This window comes from Marmota flaviventris, chromosome 5, assembly GCF_047511675.1.
Source record: "Marmota flaviventris isolate mMarFla1 chromosome 5, mMarFla1.hap1, whole genome shotgun sequence".
NCBI lineage: Eukaryota > Metazoa > Chordata > Mammalia > Rodentia > Sciuridae > Marmota > Marmota flaviventris.
The window spans coordinates 31,393,157-31,413,833 of NC_092502.1; the positions used below are offsets into that span (position 1 = coordinate 31,393,157).

General features: G+C 34.7%; 1 protein-coding gene across 8 annotated transcripts in view; it reads left to right on the forward strand.

Annotated features, from left to right (window-relative positions):
* The window catches only part of Cdkl3 (cyclin dependent kinase like 3), a 53,627-nt gene that overhangs the window by 15,263 nt on the left and 17,687 nt on the right, over positions 1-20,677 (forward strand). For all 8 annotated transcript variants that reach the window (XM_071612073.1, XM_071612071.1, XM_071612077.1 and 5 more), the window contains 3 exons: positions 16,073-16,185; positions 17,957-18,096; positions 18,631-18,719. In XM_071612073.1, the coding sequence (XP_071468174.1) occupies positions 16,073-16,185; positions 17,957-18,096; positions 18,631-18,719 (342 nt within the window). The remainder of the gene's footprint in view (positions 1-16,072; positions 16,186-17,956; positions 18,097-18,630; positions 18,720-20,677) is intronic.

A 20,677-nucleotide genomic window follows, 5' to 3' on the forward strand; every position in this document is an offset into this window, starting at 1 on the left:
ACTTCATTTTTTATTTTGAGATAGGGTCTCACTAAGTTGCTTAGGGCTTCCATAAGTTGCTGAGGCTAGCTTTGAATTTGCCATCCTCCTGCCTCCCGAACTGCTGGGACTACAGGTGTGCACCACCATGCTTTGTTTTCTTCTCAGTACTGTGGATTGAACACAAGGGCACTCTACCACTGAACTACATCCCAGCCAGATAGGGTTTCACTAAACTGCCCAAGCTGTCTACGAACTTGTCATCATTCTCCCTCAGTCTCCCAAGTTTCTGGAATTGCAGGCATGTGCAATTATTGATCTTATAGAATGTGCAAGACAAGCCTGGCAAAACCCTTTTCTGATACATTCTCTAGCACTATCCCTTGCTCTTAAATTGTATCCTTTCCCTAAATCTTCTGTTTTATCTGCCAATATTATGTCAGTTAACGTTAACATAGTTTCACTCTTTCTCTAGCCTTCTTTCACACTCTCTTTTTTTTTTTTACTTCTTTCTAAAAGATGTGTTCCTTGAGGACAGACATAATCTGTTGTATTTTTCCATATTTTTAATTGGTGCATTATAGTTGCACATAATGGTGGGATTTGTTATTACATATTTGTACATGCACACAATATAACAATCATTTCACCAATATCATTCCCCAGTGTTTTCCCTTACTCTCCCTTTTTCCCTTTTCTGATCCCTTTCCTCTACTCTATTGATCACCCTTTGATTTTCATGAGGTTCCCCCACGTACCTTTCTTTTCCTTTTTCCTTTCTAGCTTCCACATGTGAGAGAAAATATATGCCCCTTCACTTTCTGAGTTTGGTTTATTTTGCTTACCAGTGTTCTCAAGTTTCACTGTCCTACAAATGATATACTTTCATTCTTTATGGCTGAATAAAACCACATTGTGTACATACACTACATTTTCTCTATCCATTCATTCATTATGGACACCTAGGCTGGTTCCATATTTTGGCTATTGTGAATTATGCTGCTATAAACATGGGTGTGGATGTATTGCTATAGTATGCTGACTTTAATTCTTTAGGATAAATAATGAGGAGTGGTATACCTGGTTCCGTGCCTAGTTTTTTGAGTATCTGTTGTATTCCACATAGCCAAACTTGGTGCTTTGCACAGGATAAGGTTGGATTATATTTCACATTGTGTTTGAAACAAATTTGTCAGTGAGTCTTTTCTAAAAAAAGTTGTAATTGTAATAAACAAACAAAACCAGACAGAAAACCTCATATAACAAATGTACAGTTGTGTACCATAAGATCAAAACTTGAATTTTGCTAGCTACCCCAAGAAACCCTTTGTAACCCATTCCAATTACAACCTGCTCCCTTCCCCCAAAACTAACCATAGTGTTGACTTTTATTGTAATCAATTCCTTGCATTTTCTAATAGTTTTATCATTCATGTGTACATTCATTTAGTTGAATGTAACCTTTTTAATGACAGCTTTTTAAAGATATGATTTGCATACCATATATTTCACTCATTTAAAGTGTTCAATTCAGTCATCTTTATTATATTCACAGAGTTGTGCAACCATAACCACAATAATTTTAGACCATATTTATCACACCCAAAAGAAATCCTGTATCTGTTTTTTATGTTGTTGTTGTTTGTTTGTTTTTTGTGGTACTGGGAATTATTGAACCCAGGGCCTTCAGTATGCTATGCAAGTGCTCTATCACTGAGCTACATCCCCAGTCCTTAAGCCTAATATTTATTAACAGTTGCTTTCCATTTCTTTCCAACCTCTCCAGGTCTAAGCAACTACTTATGTACTATTATTCTCTGTGCATTTGCCTATTCTGGATGTTTCATGTAAATGAAACTATACCATATATGGTCCTTTGAGACTGCCTTCTTTCATTTATACTCTTCAAGGTTCACCCATGTTGTACTCCATTTCTCTTTATAGCTGAATAATATTCCATTGTGTGGATATATCACGTCATCTACCCATTCATCAATTAATGAACATTTGGCTTTGTTCTCCATTTTTTTGCTATTAAAAATAATGCTGGGGCTGGGGTTGTGGCTCAGAGGTAGCGCACTTCCCTAGCATGTGTGAGGCCCTGGGTTCGATCCTCAGCACCACATTAAAAAAAAAATAAAGATATGTGTCCACCTATAAGTAAAAAATAAATATTTTAAAAAAGAATAATGCTGCTGTGAACATTTGTGTACATGTTTTTGTATAGATAAATGTTTTCATTTCTTTTGGGGTATATACCTAGGAATTGGAACTGTGGGTCATATGGTAGCTCTGTTTAATCTTTTGAGGAACTGTCATACTGTTTTCCAAAGTGTTTCTATTATTTTCACATTCCTACAAGCTGAATATGAGTGTTACAATTTCTCTGTATCTTTGCTAACACTTATTATTGTTCTTTTTTTAAAAATATGGCCATCCTCACCTTTTTAATAAATCATCTTTAGGGAAAATTTTAGATTTTAGACAGTTTTCAAAGGATAGTACAGAGAGTTTCCATATATCCCTTACCCAGTTGCTTTTTATCCTAATGTTATGTTACCCATATGTGGTATATTTGTGAAAATGATGCTTGATTTTTGTATTTAAATAAGATTTGGTATGTTTTTAAAAATTCCTTTTAAGCTACAGGAATTTGGGGCTGGGGATGTAGCTCAGTGGCAGAATGAATGCCTTGCATGCAGTAAGGCCTTGGGTTTGATCCCCAGCACTCACTGCAAAACAAATGATAAGAAACCAATAAACAAAAAACTACAGAAATTTCCTTTATCTCTTTCTTTTCCTTACAGCTTATCTGTTAAGTCCAGATCATTTGCTTTGTCAATTTCTCACAGTGCAAATTTTGCTTATTGCATTCTTGTAGGGAAGTTCAATGTGCTTCCCTGACTTTATATTTTCTGGAAATTGGCAGCTAGATCCAGAGGCTGGATAGTCTGAAGTTCAGTGCCTTTGGCAAGAAAACAGGCTTTATTTTCTTCTTTTAATAGGAGGCACATAATGTGATGCTAGCAGCTTTTAATCCTTAATGGCTAGATTCAACAACTCTTAGGGGTTTGCAAAATGGTGATCTTTTAACTGCATCATCCTTTTAAAATTTATTAGTTAGAATACTTTTATGAAGGGACATTTCTCCTCATTTGATTACTCAGGGATAATAGTTCATATATAGAAAGCAGAATAAATGCTTGATTTATCAATGTTTAAGATGAATTGGCTCCAAAAAATAGAGTTTGAAAGTCTACAATTAATTTTCTAAAAATATGACCAGGCCAGAGATGTAGTTCATTGGTACACTACTTGTTTAGCATGTGTGCAGAGTTCTGGGTTCCATACCCAGCATGGAACTCATGGACCTAAACTTATTTAATGGGTTTCTTTGCATTGCAGTTTTTGGGGCAAGAGAAAAAGGCCTTCTCCCACTCATCACAAGATCACAGGTACCCTGCCCCCCACAAGCATACAGGATTGAACCCAGGGGTACTCTACCACTGAATTACATCCCCAGACCTTTTATTATTTATTTGAGATAGGGTCTCACTAAGTTGCCCAGGCTGGCCCTGAACTTGTGATCCTCCTGCCTCAGCCTCCTGAGTAGCTGAGATTTCAGATGTGTACCACCTAGATTTACTTTAAAAAATTGTATGTGGCATAGAAGCCTTCAGAAATGAAGACCCAAGGAAAACTTTTGTGTTTTTATGCTAAGTATGATAAAAGATATGGGTAGTTGTGGAAAAACATGATTGTACTAAAAGAACATGATCTAATGGTAATAAACAGAGAGGGGAAACCCAGAAATGGCTGTTCATTCCAATTCTTCTTTCTTCTCTGTATAGCATACTCACTACCCCTACCTCCATAAGGGACAAGATCCCTCTGGCATGAGATAAAGTAGGAAGTCAGAGAATCAGGGAAAGTAGGTCAGAGAGTATCCTTTCTTATGACTTGTTTTGGGGGAGAGGAATTTTAGTTTTTATGACATACCTTGGGAAAGGGGGGAGAAAGGAGGGCAAGAGAAGGTCAGAGAGATCTTGCTTCTGAAGTTCTTCTGGTCTCTTTCAGTTCAAAGTACTCAGCATGTCAAGGAACCATATTTTGAGATAACATATTTGAGCACCTACACAGTATTTTTATTATTGAAGTTCAAAAATTTTCATCTTTGGCCAATGGAAGCCTTTCAAGGTGGCTCCTATGTCCTTTTAACATGACCCAGTATACAGTCTTTGATAGTTTCTTTGTTACTTAGCTGACAAGATGTTCTAGGCTTATTTTTACTTTTTTTTTTCTTTAGGGAGTCTGTCATATATAAATATCTTTTAAAAATCAGCTTTATAGTGATATAATTCACATACAATATAATTCACTCATTTAAAGTGTGAATTTCAGTAGTTTTTAATATATTTACTGGTAAGTGCAGCCATCACACAGTCAATTTTAGAACATTTTTATTACCTCAAAAAAACCTCATTCTCTTTACACCCCTGTATCTTGGACTCCTTTTGTCCAACTCTTGGCAACCACTAGTCTACGCTCTATCTTTGCAGTTTCCCTATTCTGAACTTTCATTTGAATAGAATCATATAATATGTGGTCTTTTGTGACTGGCTTCTTTCACCTAGCATAATATTTTCAAAATTCATTCAAGTTGTAGCACATACTGATATTTCGCTCATTTTTTTTTTCCTCCAGTGCTAGGGATTGAACCCAGAGCCTCATGCATGCTAGACAAGTGCTCCACCACTGAAACACCCCCCCCACCCCCAGCCAGTACTTCATTCCTTCTCATAGCCAACTGTAGTTCTCATATTCTGTAGTTTGGATTTAACATATTTTGTTTATTCATCTGCCCATTGATGAACCTTTACTAATTTTGCCTATGAATAATGCTGCTATAGACATTTATACTCTAGTTTTTGTGTGCACATATGTTTTCATTTCTCTTAGGTATACACCTAGGAATGAAACAATTGGATCATGTGATAACTACGTTTAATTGTTTGAACTGCCAGATTGTTTTCCAAAAGTCTTCATTATTTTATATCATTGTCAATAGAGTATGAGGGCTATAATTTCCCCACATCCTTTCCAACACTTGTTATTATATGATTTTTTTTTATTCTAGCCATCCTAATGGGTATGAAGTGATATTTTACTGTATATTTGATTTACATTTCCCTATTGACTAATGATACTGAACATTTTTTTTTTCTGGGCTTATGGACTCTTTGCTATCAGAGAAATTTCTGTTCAGAATCTTTTGAGTATATTGGGTTGTCTTTTTATTATTGAGTTATAAGAATTCTTTATATATTCTGTTCTTTATGCAATTCTTTATCAGACATGATTTGCAAATATTTTTGTGAATTAAACGTAGTTATCACATGATCCAATCATTTCATTCCTTCATTTGTGAATTTTCAACACTTTCTTCTTGATGATATGATTTTTCCCCTCAGTATTTGGGATTGAATCCAGGGGCACTCTACCACTGAGGTACATACCCAGACCTTCTTTTATTTTATTTGCAATAGGGTCTCATTAAGTTGTTCAGGCTGGCCTTGAACTTACCTTCCTCCTGCCTTGGCCTCCCAAGTAGCTGGGATTACAGGCGAGTGCTCCTGTACCTGTCTTATAATTTTAGCTCTTGCATTGAGGTCTTTTATTCATCTTGAGTGAACTTTTGTACATGATATAAGGCAAGGGTCCGACTTCATTCTTTTGCATGTGGCTATTTATTTGGCCCAATACAATTTGTTGAGGAAACTTTCTTTTCTCTTGAATGGTTTTGGCACCCTTGTTGAAAATCAATTGACCGTGGATATAAGGGTTTATTTCTGAACTGTGGGTTCTATTCCCTTGATCTATATGTCTATACCATGTTGTCTTAATTATTGTTGCTTTATAGTAAGTTTGAAATCATAAAGTGTGAATATTTCTACTTTGTTCCCTTTTTTTAAATGAGTTTGTTTTTGCTATTCTGATTTCCTGGCAAATCCATATGAATTTTGGGATCAACTTTAGTCACTGGGACTCTGATAGGGATTGAATTACATCTGGGGATCAATTTGGAGATTATTGCTAGTTTAACAATATTGTAAGTCTATGAACAGAGGATTTTTTCCCACTTATTTAGATCTTCCTTAATTTCTTTCAACATTTTATACTTTTTACAGAATACATTTTGTACATCTTCTGTTAAATTTATTTCTAAATATCTAAATATTTCATTCTGTTTGGTGCTGTTGGAATGGAGTTGATTTCTTCATTTGCAGATTTTTTCATTACAAATATGTAAAATTACAACTGATTTTTGTATATTGATCTTATCTCCTGCAACCTGGATAGATTTGTTTATTAGTTCTCATAGCTATTTAGTGAATTTCCTAGGGTTTTCTATGCAGAAGATCATGTCATCTATGAACAGAAACAGTTTCACTTCTTTCCTGGTTGGGTCACTGCTTATTTATTCATTTATTTTCTAATTACCCTGACCAGAATCTCTAGCACAATGTTGGAGGGAAGCTGGGTACAATGGTAAGGGCCTGTAATTCCAGTGTCAGTAGGCTGAGGCAGGAGGCCAACCTCAGCAACTTAGTGAGACCTTGTCTCAAAATAATAAAAAAGGCTTAGGATATAGCTCAGTGGTAGAGCACCCCAGGGTTCAGTCCTGTACCAAGTAGCTGGGATTACAGGCAAGTGCTTCTGTACCTGTCTTATAATTTTATATGTGTCTCACACACACACACACACACACACCACACAATAAAATAAGGAATCAACAATGTTGAATAGAAGTGGCAGGAGCAAACATCCTGGTCTTATTCACAATGTTAGAGGGAAAGATTCCAGTCTTCAATAATTAATTATGATATTAGATGTAGATTGTCATAGATGCCCTTTATCAAATTGAGATAATTTTCTTTTATTCTTAGTTTGTTGAGTGCTTTTATCATAAAAAGGTATTATATTTTATCAAATATTTTTTTTGACTATTGAGATCATCAAAATATGAATGTTATTTTTATTCTATTGATGTATTGCATTTGTTGATTTTTGGATATTAAACCAACCTCATGTTCCTGTAATACATGCCAGTTGGTCATATGTAATTCTTCTTAGGTGTTATTGGATTTTATTGAGAATTTTGTGTCCTTATTCATGAGGGATATTTGTAGTTTTCTTTTCTAATGATACCTTTGTCTGGTTTAAGTATCAAAGTAATTCTGGTCTTTAAAAATGAATTGGAAAATATTCCCTCTCTCTTGTTTCTCATTTCTTCTCTTCTTTCCTTCCCTCATTCTCTTCCTCCTTTCTTTTTTGTGGTACTGGGGATTGAGCCCAGGGTCTCATACATGTTAGACAAACATTCTGCCACTAAGCTACATTCTTACCCTTTTTTATTTTTTATTTTGAGAAAGGGTCTTGTTGTGTGCCTGAGGCTGGCCTCTAACTTGCAATCCTCTTGCCTCAGCCTCCTGAATAGATGGGATTACAAGTGTGTGCTACCATGCCTGTTCTTGAAAGGTTGTTTGATAGTTCTTAAAGAGTTCTTTAAATATTTGGTAGAATTACACAGTGAAACCATCTGGGCCTAGATTTTTGTTTGTGGATAGTTTTTGATTACTTACTCAATATTTTTGTTTGTTTTAGGTTTATTAAAATTGTCTGTTTTTTCTTAAGCCGGTTTCAGTAGTTTGTGTTTTCCTAGGAAACAATCTGTTTAATCAAAGTTATTTAATTTACTCATTGTTTGGTAGGTTGGCTAGCAACATGTTCTCCAACTTTTTGTTTATCTTGGAAAAAAATCTTAATTTTACTTCATTTTCAAAAAATAGGTTTCCTCAATATGGGATTTTGGGTTGACAGGGTTTTTTTTTTGGAGCACTCTGAATTATATCATTGCTTCTGGGCCTCCATTGTTTGTACTGAGAAGTCTCCTTTTAGTCTGATTGAGGGTCTCCTTGTAAGTGATGATTCATTTTCTCTTGCTTTTCTTCTTGTTTTTGACTTTTGGCATTTTTACTATGGTATATTCCTTTGTGGTGGATCTCTTTGTATTTATCCTAGTTGGAGTTTGTTTGGCTTTCTGGATTTGTTGATTATTATTTTGCAGTAAATTTGGGAATTGTCATCCATTATTTCATTAAATATTTTTCTTCTTTTTCTTTCTCTTTTCATTTTGGTATTCCCAGATACATATGTATGTGTGTTTAGTAGTGTTGCACATTTGAGTCTCTTCTCCCCACTCTCATTTTTTTTATTCTCTATTCTTCAGCTTGCAAAATCTCCATTGATCTGTCTTTAAGTCCATGAATTCTTTCTTCTGCCTGTTCAAGCCTACTGTTGAGCCCCTCCAGTGAACTTTTAATTTCAGTTATTGTACTTTTCAATTCCAAGATTTCTCCCTGCTTCTCCTCCTGCCTCTTTCTCCATATATAATTTGTTTCTTGATTAATATTCTCTATTTGATATGAGATTGTCATTGTATCTTCCCATGCTTCTTTAATCATGCTTTCCCTTAGTTGTGTGAATGCATTTTTAATATTTATTTTGAAATCTTTTTCTGTTCAATCCAACATATGTTTACTCTTATAGTCAGTTTGGACAGCCTGCTTTTTTTTCTTGCATATGAATAATTTCTCATAGATTTCTTGCATGCCTTGTATTTTTTTGCTGGAACCTCAGTATTTTAGATAACATATTCTAAAAACTCTGGGTACAGGACTTTCCACTCTGGGTCTTGCTATTGTTATTTTTTTTGTGTTATAGTGACTAGCTGAATTTTAGTGAAATTTGTTTCCTTCCACAAAAGTATTAAATCTGTATAGTTGTTCCTCAGGGAGTCACAGCTTTGGATAGGTCATGGTCACTCTGGGATGGCAATGGAATTAGTAATGTTATCTTTCTGTCTTCCCCTTACTGTTCCTAGCCATTGAACTCCACGAGATAAGCTGATTGCTCTATTGCTTTCAGAATTGGCATGGGGCTTAAATTGCACAATGAATTATTCCAATCACACTGTGGCTCCTTTGAAGGAATAATTCCTGTGATGGTCAATATTTAGTGTTTGTTCTGATTTTGAGAAGGCTTCTCTCAACTGGCTCATTTGATGGCTCTTTCCCACAAACTAGCTGAGATATAGTCTAGATTGAATTGTCATTTAATGCAGGAATCTCTACTCAGTTGCTTTTCACTGCATCCTCCACTGTTCTAGAGAGCACCCTTAGGCCTGAACTTTTCTACACTCAGTTGCAAATAAAGTCAACTCCTTTGGAAGAGATCAGAAGCCATCGATTTTATGGCCCTCTTCTTTTCCCAGGCAAAATCTCTGAAGTGTAGGGTTCTGGAGCTATTTTGGATTAAAGCAAATTTTATCTCTAAGCAATACTCTTTCCTCTAGGAGCTGAGTGCTCAGTGACTGGGAGGAGCAGCAGCCTGAGGTCCCCTTAGCTTGCTTCTCCCAACATGAAATCACTACTCCACGAGCCAGGTTGAGTGGCCCTAGTATTCTTGGTGTACTACACCCAATGTACAGCCATTATTCCATGAGTTGGGGCTTGGTGGGAGATGTGACCTTCGTCTTTTTTTTTTTTTTTTGTATCTTTATTTTATTTATTTATTTTTATGTGTTGCTGAGAATCAAACCCAGTGCCTCACACATACTAGGTGAGTGCTCTACTACTGAACTACAATCCCAGCCCTTGACCCTCATCTCTCAACCTTATTCACCCAGGACTTAGCCTCAGCAACAGAGAGCTGGGCAAAGTATGAGCAATGCTGAAGTTCTGTTTCTCCAGGGAAGAAAGAACTTCAAACGGGAGCTAGTGAAGAGGTAGCCAGCCAGCTGTAGACTCAGAGCTGAGATTGGGGAAGGAGGGAATACACTTACTTCCTTACTAAATTTTCACAGTTTTTTGTTTGTTTTGTTGTTTTTTTTTTTTTTTTGCATGCTGAGGATTGAGCCTAGGACCACAATGAACTACATTCCCAGCCCTAGTTGTACTTTTAGAAAGATAATTTTCACTGGTTTCAATGAGGAGTAGCCCAGCTGACCTGTTCATTATATCATGCTAGAAGACCATCCCCAGTTGTTATTGTTGTTGTTCTTTTTTCCCTCCTCTTCCTTCCTTTCTTCCTCCTCCTTCTTCTTTGATTACACCCAGGAGTACTTTACCACTGAGTTATATTCCCAGCCCTTTTTATTTTTAAAATTTGAGACAAGGTCTCACTTAGTTGCTGAGGGTCTCACTAAATTTCTGAGTCTGGCTTTGAACTTTCAGTCCTTTTGTCTCAGTCTTTCATGTTGGAATTACAAGCGGTGCCACTGTACCTGGCTTTAGTTCTTTTAATCCCCCCTTACCCCTGCATGTTAGACCAAAGCTTGGTTGGATCAGCTTTTCTTGACCAAGCTTGTCTGTTTGTCTGTCTGTCTCTCTTTTTTAAAAACAAGCTCTAGAAAATTTTATTAAAGAAAAATTTTGTATAATTTACTTTTCACCAGTCTATTTCAGCATGTTTCCATATATCAAAATCACCTGCATGAATTTCAGCCAGTGTGCATACTCAATAGTATTTTCTTCAGCTTGTGTCAAACTTAATATTATTGCCATCATAGTGATGGATCCTAGTTTGGCCAATGTGATGTAGTACTGTTTTGGATATATTCAAAGCTGGGAAGTTGTTGGTAAGAATGACTATTATAGTTTAGCTTTGAAACGTCCCGCAAAATCTGAAGTGTTAATGTCTAAGTGTTAATTGCCCATCTGTATCACTATTTGGAGGTCATGGAAATTTCAGGAGGTAAAAGGAAGTTACATTATTAGGGGTGTGCCATTGAAGGGGATATGGGAACCCTTGTCCTCCTCTTCTCTCTTTGCTTCCCGGCCACTATGAGGTGAGCAGATCTCCTACACCCATGTTCCATCCCCATGATATGCTGCACTACCACAGATCCAAAGCAACTGACTGAAACCATGAGCCCAGATTAATCTTTAGCCTCTTTTAAAGTTGTTTATCTCAGATATTTTGTCACAGCAACAGAAAACTGACAAACACAATGACCAATTTTGCTTTGCCTTGTCTGATAATCTTCAGAGTCTGTTTGTACCCTAGCTTATACCTTCCACTTCTCATGATGAGTTGGAGCCTATAAATGATCAGTTCCAGTTTCTACAAAACAAACATTTATAATGGACCTTAAGCCTTGTATATAACAACCTCAAAACTGGATCTAGCTTTCTGGAGCTGAACCCCATAATAAAATTCCTAAAGTAGAGGGCCCCATGTTCTCTCAGGTTCCCTTTGGGACCCTTCAGATGCCAGTGGGCATGCTGTCTTCCCAGTGTTGTGTGTGTCTCATTAAAATTCTCATTAAAATTAATTAGAGCAGTTTTAGGTTTGTAGAAAAGTTGAACAGAAAGTGCAGAGGTATCATATACCCCCTCCACCTCACACCTCACTACAACAACATTTCCTTTTTCTCTTTCTCCTCCTCATCAATATTATTATTATCATCATCATCATCATCATCACCACCATTAACATCATCATCATTATTTTCTTTTGGTACTAGGGATTGAACCCAGAGGGGTTTTATCATTGAAGTACACTCCCAACCCTATAATTTTTTTTTTTTTTTTTTAATTTTGAGATAGGGTCTCTCTAAGTTGCTGAGGCTATCCTTGAACTTGTGATGTTCTGGCCTCAGCTTTCAAAGTTGCAGAGATTGTAGGTGTGCTCCACTGCGCCTGGTTACATTTCCATGTTATTAACATCTTGTATTATATGGTATATTTGTTACAATTAATGGGCCAATACTGATACATTATTCTCAACTAAATCCCATAGTTTACATTAGGATTTAACTTTCTGTGTTGAACTTTCTGGGTTTTGATAAATATATAATATCATGTCCATAACTTCAATATCATAGAGAATAGTTTTATTTTACCTTTTTTTTTTTTTCCTTTTCTTATTGTTACTGGGACTGAACTCACAGGCACTTTACCAATGAACGTATGTACCCACAGCCCTTTATATTATGTTTTCTTTTTCTTTTTTTTTTTTGTATCAGGGACTGAACTCAGGGGTATTTAACTACTGAGCCATATCCACAGCCCTTTTTATTATTTGTATATTTTAAGTCAGGGTCTTGCTAAGTTGTCTAGGTCCTTGCTAAGTTGCTGAGACTGGCTTGAACTTGCGATCCTAATGCCTCGGCCTTCTTCCGAGTCTCTGGGATCACAGACTTGGACCACCACAACTAGCTTTTATTATGTTTTTTATTTTGAGATAGAATTTTACTATCCTAAATCCCATAGTTTACATTAGGATTTAAACGGGGTGCCAGGGTAAATGTAATCCCAACAATTTGGAAGCCTGAGGCAGAAGAATTTCTGAGGCTTCCAAATTGTTGGGATTACAAGCAGGCACCCTGGCACCCCATTTGTACCTCTACCTTTTTATTATTTTCTCCTTCTCCTTTAACTAGCAACCACTGATCTTTTTATCATCATTTTACTTTAGCTTTTTCCAGAATGCCATATAGTTGGAATTATACAGGATGTAGAGTTTTTAGACAAGCTTCATTGACTTGGCAACATGTATAATGTTCTATGATTTTTTTTTTTTTTTTTTTTTTTTTTGGTGGCTTGATAGCTCATTTCTCTCTCTCTCTCTCTCTCTCTTTTTTTTTTTTTTTTGCTGCTAAATAGTATTCATTGCATACACGTACCACAATTTATCCATTAACTTATTGAAGGACACTTCAATTCCTATCAAGTCTGTGCAATTATGAAGCAAGTTGCTATAAATATCCATGTCCAGGTTGTTATGTGAATCTAAACTTTTTACTTGCTGGTTAACTACCAAGGAGTACAATTGCTAGATTGTGTGCTAAGACTATATTTAGCTTTGTAAGAAGTTGCCAAACTGTCCTTCAAAGAGGCTGTATAATTTTGCATTCCTGCCAACAATGAATGAGAATTTGTTGGTCCACATCCTCATCAGCAGTTGGAGGTGTCAGTATTTTAGATTTTAGCCATTCTAATAGGTATATAGTGATATTGCATTGTTTTATTTATTTATTTAGGTACTGGGGATTGAAACCAGAGGTGTTTTACACCACATCTTTAATTGTTTTCACTTTTTGAGACAGAATCTCACTAAATTGCCCAGACTGGCCTTAAACTTGGCGATCCCCTTACCTTAGTCTCTTGCATCACTAGGATTACGGGTAGGTACTACTGTGTCCAGCTGTTTTCTTAATTTTTTGTTTTTAATTGTAGAAGGACACAATACCTTTATTTTATTTTTTAATTATTTATTTTTAAAAAAATATTTATTTTTTAGTTGGACACGATATCTTTATTTATTTATTTTTATGTGGTGCTGAGGATCAAACCCAGGGCCTCGCATGTGCTAGGCAAGCGCTCTACCACTGAGCCACAACCCCAGCCCCTTATTTTTTATTTTTATATGATGTTGAGGATTGAACCCAGTGCCTCACACATGCTAGGCAAAGCTCAACCACTAAGCTATAACCCCAGCCCCTGTTGTTTTAATTTTCAATTTCTTGATGGTATATACTGTTGAGCAACTTTTAATATGCTCATTTGCCATCCGTATGTCTTCTTTGGTGAGGTATGTGTTTATATCTTTTGCCCATTGTAAAATTGGTTTATTTTCTTATTGTTGAGTTTTAAGAGTTTTGTTGGTATATTTTGTATATAAATCCTTAATCAGATAGAAATTTTGTGAATATTTTCTCCCAACCTATGGCTTGTCTTTTCATTATCTTAACAGTGTCTTTCACAGAATAGAAGTTTTAATTTTAATGAAGTCCATTTATCCGTGGTTTTACTGTGTGAACTATGCTTTATACCTAAAAACTTATCACCAAATCCAGGGTCGCCTAGATTTTTTTCCCTATGTGTTTGTCTAGAGGTTTTATAGTTTTGCCTTTTACATTATGTGTATCATCCATTTTGATTAATTTTGGGAAAAATTTCAAGATCTTAGTCAAAATTCTTTTCTTCTTTTCATATGGATGTCTATTTATCCTTGCACTACTTGTTCAAAAGACTATCCTTTATTCAACTGCCTTTACTCTTTTGTCAAAGACTATTTGAGAGGCTGGGAGTGTAGTTTAGCACATGTAAGGCCCTGGGTTTGATCCCCAGCAACTCAAAAAACAAACAAAAAACTCAACCAAACAAAACCAAAACCAGTTGACTATATTTCTGTGCGAGTCTATATCTGGGCTCTGTAGTCTATTACCTTGGTCTTTTTTTTTTTTTTTTTTTTTTTTAACCATTACCACAAACTGTTGTGCTGAGTATGATGGTCTTACAGTATATCTTAAAGTCCAGCAGAGTTGACGCTGACTTTATTCTTTTCTCTCAACATTGTATTAAAATGTTCTGGTGGGTCTATTTCCTTTCCATACAAACTTTACAATTAATTTGTTAAAATCTACAGATTATTTTTTTAAATTGATAGATTAAATTATATGTATTTACCATAGACAATAACATGATGTTTCCAAGTACATATACATGTGGAACAACTAAATTTAGCTAATTAACATATGTATCACCTCACATAATTATCGTTTTTATTGAATTTTTTTTTTTTAGTTATTGATGGAACTTTTTTTTATTTATTTACATGCAGTGCTGAGAATTGAACCCATTGCCTCACACATGCCCGGCAAACGCTCAGTTGTACCACTGAGCTACAACCCTGGCCCCACATAATTATCTTTTTATATTGGTGTGTGAAACTGGGAATTGCTCCAGGAGTGCTCTACCAGGGAGCTATACCCCTGGCTGTTTTTATTTTGAGACAGGGTCTCACTAATTTCCTGAGGGTCTCACTAAATTGCTGAGGCTGGCCTTGAACTTACAATTCTCCTGCCTTAGCCTCTGGAGTAGCTGGGATTACAGGTGTGTACCATAGTACTGGTTTAATTATTTAATTTGCTAGATTTTTATTCAGGTTGCATTGAATATTTATATAAAGTTTGGAATAAATAACATGTTGGTAAGATTGTCTGCCCATCCATGAACCTGGAATATATCTTCATTTATTTGATCTTCTTTGATTTCTTTCATGAATTTTGCTTTTTTTTTTGTGCCTGCCAGTTTAATTTGGAGATAATTCCATTTTGGCAGGTATGGATAGACCTACTTCATCATATTAGAGAGAGGAATATTATTTCATTATGTGGTTTTGCAAAAATTTACTTAGTCATTCCCTTATTGATGAATATTTAGGCTGCTTCCAATCTTTTTTCTACCACAAAAAATGCTGCAGTGAAATTTTCATGTAATTTACCCTGATGAACATATCTTAGAATAAATGTCTCAAAATAAAGTCATGTAATCAAAAGTATATACAATTTAAAATTTGTTATCTTTTGTTAATTTCCTTCCAAAGAAGTTGTATAAGTTTTCTCTCCTGGACTAGTACAAGGAAATATTCATTTCCCATAGCTTCACAAATAAAATACATATCAGTTATTATAATACTTGTCATTTGGATCAATGAAAAATAGATATCATAGTGTTTATTTATATTTCTTCTAAATGTGAGATTGAGTATCTTTTATTTATTTACAAGTCCTATGAATAAGAACAATCTTTTTAAAAGCATCATGTGGAAAAAAATTTGGATTATGGCTGACTCATAATGGGCTAAGATAAATAAAATAATAAGGGTAAAATATTTGAGACTTTTAATTTTTACTTTTAAAATATGAGACTTCAGTATTCAAATCTAATTCATAAACCACTTATGATAATATGCTTATATAAGTATATGAAACAATTTTAGAATTAGTTACTTTTTATCTGGATTGCTTCAGGGCTTCTTGTGCAACTTAAATACAAGTTATTTAATGTTATTAATAAAATGCGATAATATTTAATGTTTAAACTAAAGTTGGCATATGATGCTACAGTGAAAATTTTAATGATACCACTTAACATTCTTGTTTCTTTGGCCTTGATCTTATTTTAAAAGTATTTTAAAAATAGATAATCTTGATGAGAAAGTAATTTACTTGGGTTTGTTTCAGGCCAGTGGATATCTGGGCTTTGGGCTGTATGATCATTGAGATGGCCACAGGAAATCCCTATCTTCCTAGCAGTTCTGACTTAGATTTACTTCATAAAATTGTTTTAAAAGTAGGTAGGTATTAATGAAATATTCTATTACATGCCTAAATAAATATTACCAGATAAATTCTGTTTGATTTTCAAAGTTAGTTTTTCTGCCTAAAAACAGGGAAGCATATTGTTTGGATAAATGATGGCAGATGGATGCCTGGGGCTGATAGAGAAGGTAGAAAATTTTCTGTTTTTACAAATAATATTTTCTTTTCCAGGATGCAAATAGCTAAGCCATATGTTGATGGTTGGTGCTAAGAAAAACAGTACAAAAGGAATATATTTCAGACTGTCTAAAAGTTGTTGTTAATTTTTGCCTTCTACAAATATTTGTACTTTTAAAATAAGAACTTTTGAACAATAGAATTGAGTCAAATTTTTTTAAAGCATTTGGAAATAGAAACACCAATTATTTATTTATAAACCATTCTCTTCAACCAAACTAAAACAAAAGAAAAAACCTCAGGGTAGTTAAAATAACTTATTCAAGAACATATTTGAGGGCAGGGGTGGTGGCTCAGTGGTAGAGCACTTGCCTGGCATGTGTGAGGCACTGGGTTCGATCCTTAGCACCACATAAAAATAAATAAAAATAAAGATATAAAAAGAGTATATTTGATGAGGGCTGGGGACATAGCTCAGTGTTAGAACACTTGTCTATCATACATGAGGCCCTGGATTCCATCCCTAGTACAACACTCAGAAAAAGAATATATTTGATGACAAACAAAAATTAAAGAAATATATTTGATGAGAGTTTTAACTATTTGATGATCTGCTTTAACTACTCAAATATTTTGGTGGTTAGCCTTGCACAGGGTATTTCAACAATTTGTTTTTAATATTTCTGAATGAAGAGCTTAAGGAATGCTTTGTGTGGTAGGAAAGATATACATAAACATAATTACAGGATTATGAAGAAGGAACTGGGAACAATTATGAAAACAATGAAATCTAGATAAATATTGACTTAAGATACTGTTCAGAGCCTTAAAACATCAACTTCTTTTGTGTCTTCTTTAAAGTTCTGGTTAGGAGATTAATGTTAGAAGGAATCTTAGAGGGCTGGGGATGTGGCTCAAGCTGTAGCGTGCTTGCCTGGCATGCGTACGGCCCGGGTTCGATCCTCAGCACCACATAAAACAAAGATGTTGTGTCCGCCGAAAACTAAAAATAAATAAATAAGTATTTAAAAAAAAAAAAGAAGGAATCTTAGAGAAAATTAGATTAATCCCGTAATTTTACAGATAAATTCAGCCATAAAAAAAAGAGATTTGCTCAGTCACAGAACTAGTTATAGCAAAACTGATGCTAGCCTTAGTTCTCTCCACTCTTATTTATAGTTCTTTCCACTCTACTACTAGTCTGTAGTCTTGTTTCATCTTATGTAATATTTTGATTTTAAAATAATTTTTAATGTTTTAGCTGTTTTGAGTAAGGCTATAATCTGTTTTGCTGATGAACTTGTAGTTCAACTATTTAGATACCAATAAGGAAATATGTAAAAGTTTAAAAATGCTTTTTGGGGTAATAGTACATGTCTTACAGTTTGGGAAAAGAAAACAAACGTGATGTTCCATATTATGCTACCTGTGTGTTATTAACAGTTTACTAGTGAAACCTCAATTTTTTGACATTCAGATAGTTTCTTGTTCAACTTTGAAAAATTTAAAAAACTGTTACTCTTTCTTGTCTCGATTTTTAGTAATTTAGTGGAGATCACATGACAATTTGATTATTTTGATTGTAGATAATTTCTATGTTTTCTTATAAGTATGTATTTCTCTTTTCAGGCAGTTTGACACCTCACTTGCAGAATATCTTTACTAGGAGTCCTATTTTTGCTGGGGTAGTCCTTCCTGAAGTTCAACACCCCCAAAGCTCAAGGAAAAAATATCCAAAACTTAATGGATTGCTGGCAGATATAGTTCATGTATGTTAAGATTAATAATGTATATCTGAGAAATTTGCATAAATTATAATACTATTTTAAAATATTACTTTAGGGCTGGAGATATAGCTTAGTGGTAGAGCACTTGCCTAGCACATGTGAGTCTCTAGGTTTGATCCCCTGTATCATATATACAGAAAAAATTATCCAGTTTAGCATATCACTAATCATGTTTCCAGATCTGTCAAATGCAAATGATTTCTCATGAACTTTCTACCACACAACACTGATAAGAGGACCAAAACGAGCTAAATAATTTCTGTTCATCACAGAAACACACTGAGCTTTGCTTTGGCTAGAATCATTGAATATTTAACCTGTAATATTGCTTTGCAAGTAAAAATTTCTTAGGGAAATAAATGATCAGAACATACCCTCAGAAATTCCTGAGCTTTAATTTCATCTTTTCTCTCTCATCTCTGGGTAATTGACTATTTCTAAGAATCATTTGTCAAATAAATTTAATTTTTGCCCTGTTAGAACTCACTGATTATGAAAATATTTTTTATTTTCTAGGCTTGTTTACAAATTGATCCTGCTGAGAGGATATCCTCTACTGATCTTTTGCATCATGAGTATTTTACTAGAGATGGATTTATTGAAAAGTAAGCATTTGAGTGAATGTGGTCTTTTAAGTATTTTTTAAAAATTTATATATGACAGCGGAATGCATTACAATTCTTATTACACTATAGAGTACAATTTTTCATATCTCTGGTTGTATACACAGTATATTCACACCAATTCATGACTTCATACCTGTACTTTGGATAATAATGTTTTGGATACTTTAGGAAATTTTACTAGCAGGAGAATTGCTGGATAGGTTAATGTTATGAAATAACTTAACAAAAGTGTAATGAGTTATTGTTGCAGGTACAGACTATATGATAGACCTACAGGTATCATGGATGAAAATTTAAATAAAATTAATGACAGCTGACATCATAACACATTTACAATATTCTAGGCAGTGTGATATGTTTTCCATTCTACAATTTCAGAGTCATCAGAGGGCAGAAATAACATTAAATAGACAATCAATACATTTTAGCTCCCATTTGGGCCTCTCATAAAATAATTGGTTATTCCTCTTTTGATAGCATCTTTGATCTTTATACTTTAATTAGCACTTCCCAAATTATTTTTTATTTCCTTATTCTCTGCCGTGAGGCTTGCTTTCTGATCCTACCCACTAAATTTGAAGTTCCCCAAAGATAGGGGCCATAATTCTTTAGACCTTCTGTGTCTTACATGGACAATTAAGATTCATTCTTCAGCCTTATTTCTAAAAATCATTATTTTGTATTTCGGTTTTGAAAGAAACAAGAAAGGTTTCTTATTAATTGCAGAATCACTCAGTTTGCCTGTGGACATGAATTCAGAAAGGTGGACAGCAATTTAAATGTGATGGAGTTAAGATCAGGGATGAAAAAGTCTGAGAACTGCCACTAAATAGAAAAAAGGCAAAGAAAAGAGAATCCTTGAGAGTAACTAGAACTTCAAGCATTTCAAGAATTTTACTCTAAAACAAAAAATAAAATTTATTAGTGAACATGCCATTGGTAAAAAGTACCAATCATTACATAAGAAAGTTGCTTCATATAAATTCCATATAGATTAAGTTGATATCTACTGGGTGTTTAGCTATTAGGATTTTACTATTACAGGGTGAAAGCAACTTGAGTTCAAATTATGGAACTCTCAGAAAATGTTTGGGTAAGACTTTTTCCTTTGATACGAGATGCCTCTTTCCTTTGTGGACCTTCTTCAGTGCAAGGGAGGTTTTATTGTTTGTTTTTTAAGTACCAGAGATTGAACCCCCAGGGGTGCTTAACTACTAAGCACATCCCTAGCCCTTTTTAATATTTGATTTAGAGACAGGGTCTCACTGAGTTGCTTAGGGTCTCATTAAGTTGCTGAGGCTGGCTTTGAATTGGTGATCCTCCTGCCTCAGCCTCCCAAGCCACTGGGCTTACAGGCATGCGCCACTGCGCCCATCTGTGCAAGGAATTTTAACAGAAGTGTGACATTTTCTAATTTAGTCAAAATAATCACACTGGAGATTTTTTTTTTCTTTTTCTTTTTGGTACTGAGGATTGAACTGCACCTGGCACACACTGGAGATTTGCACATACAGGAGATTATATATATATATTAGTTTTAGGTGGACATAATATTTTTATTTTTACATTTATGTGGTGCTAAGGATCAAACCCAGTGCCTCATGCATGCAAGGCAAGCACTCTACTACTGAGCCACAACCCCAGCCCCAATAGGAGATTTTTTTACATCTCCTCATACTACCTGTTATTAGACATATGCAACGCCCAGCTGACAAGAGTGGACTGGACTAGGGAAGAATTCATTATGGACTAGTATTTCAAAACTTTCCAAAACCAATGGCAGTAGTGGCTTTTGGAATATCAATTTTGGAATTTTGAACCATAGAAATAAATTTTCCATTAAAAAATAAATAACTTCTCAAAAGAAAGAAAGTCAAACTAAAACCAAAACAATCATCCTTCATTTTTGATGTATTATGTAACACTTTGTACTGAAA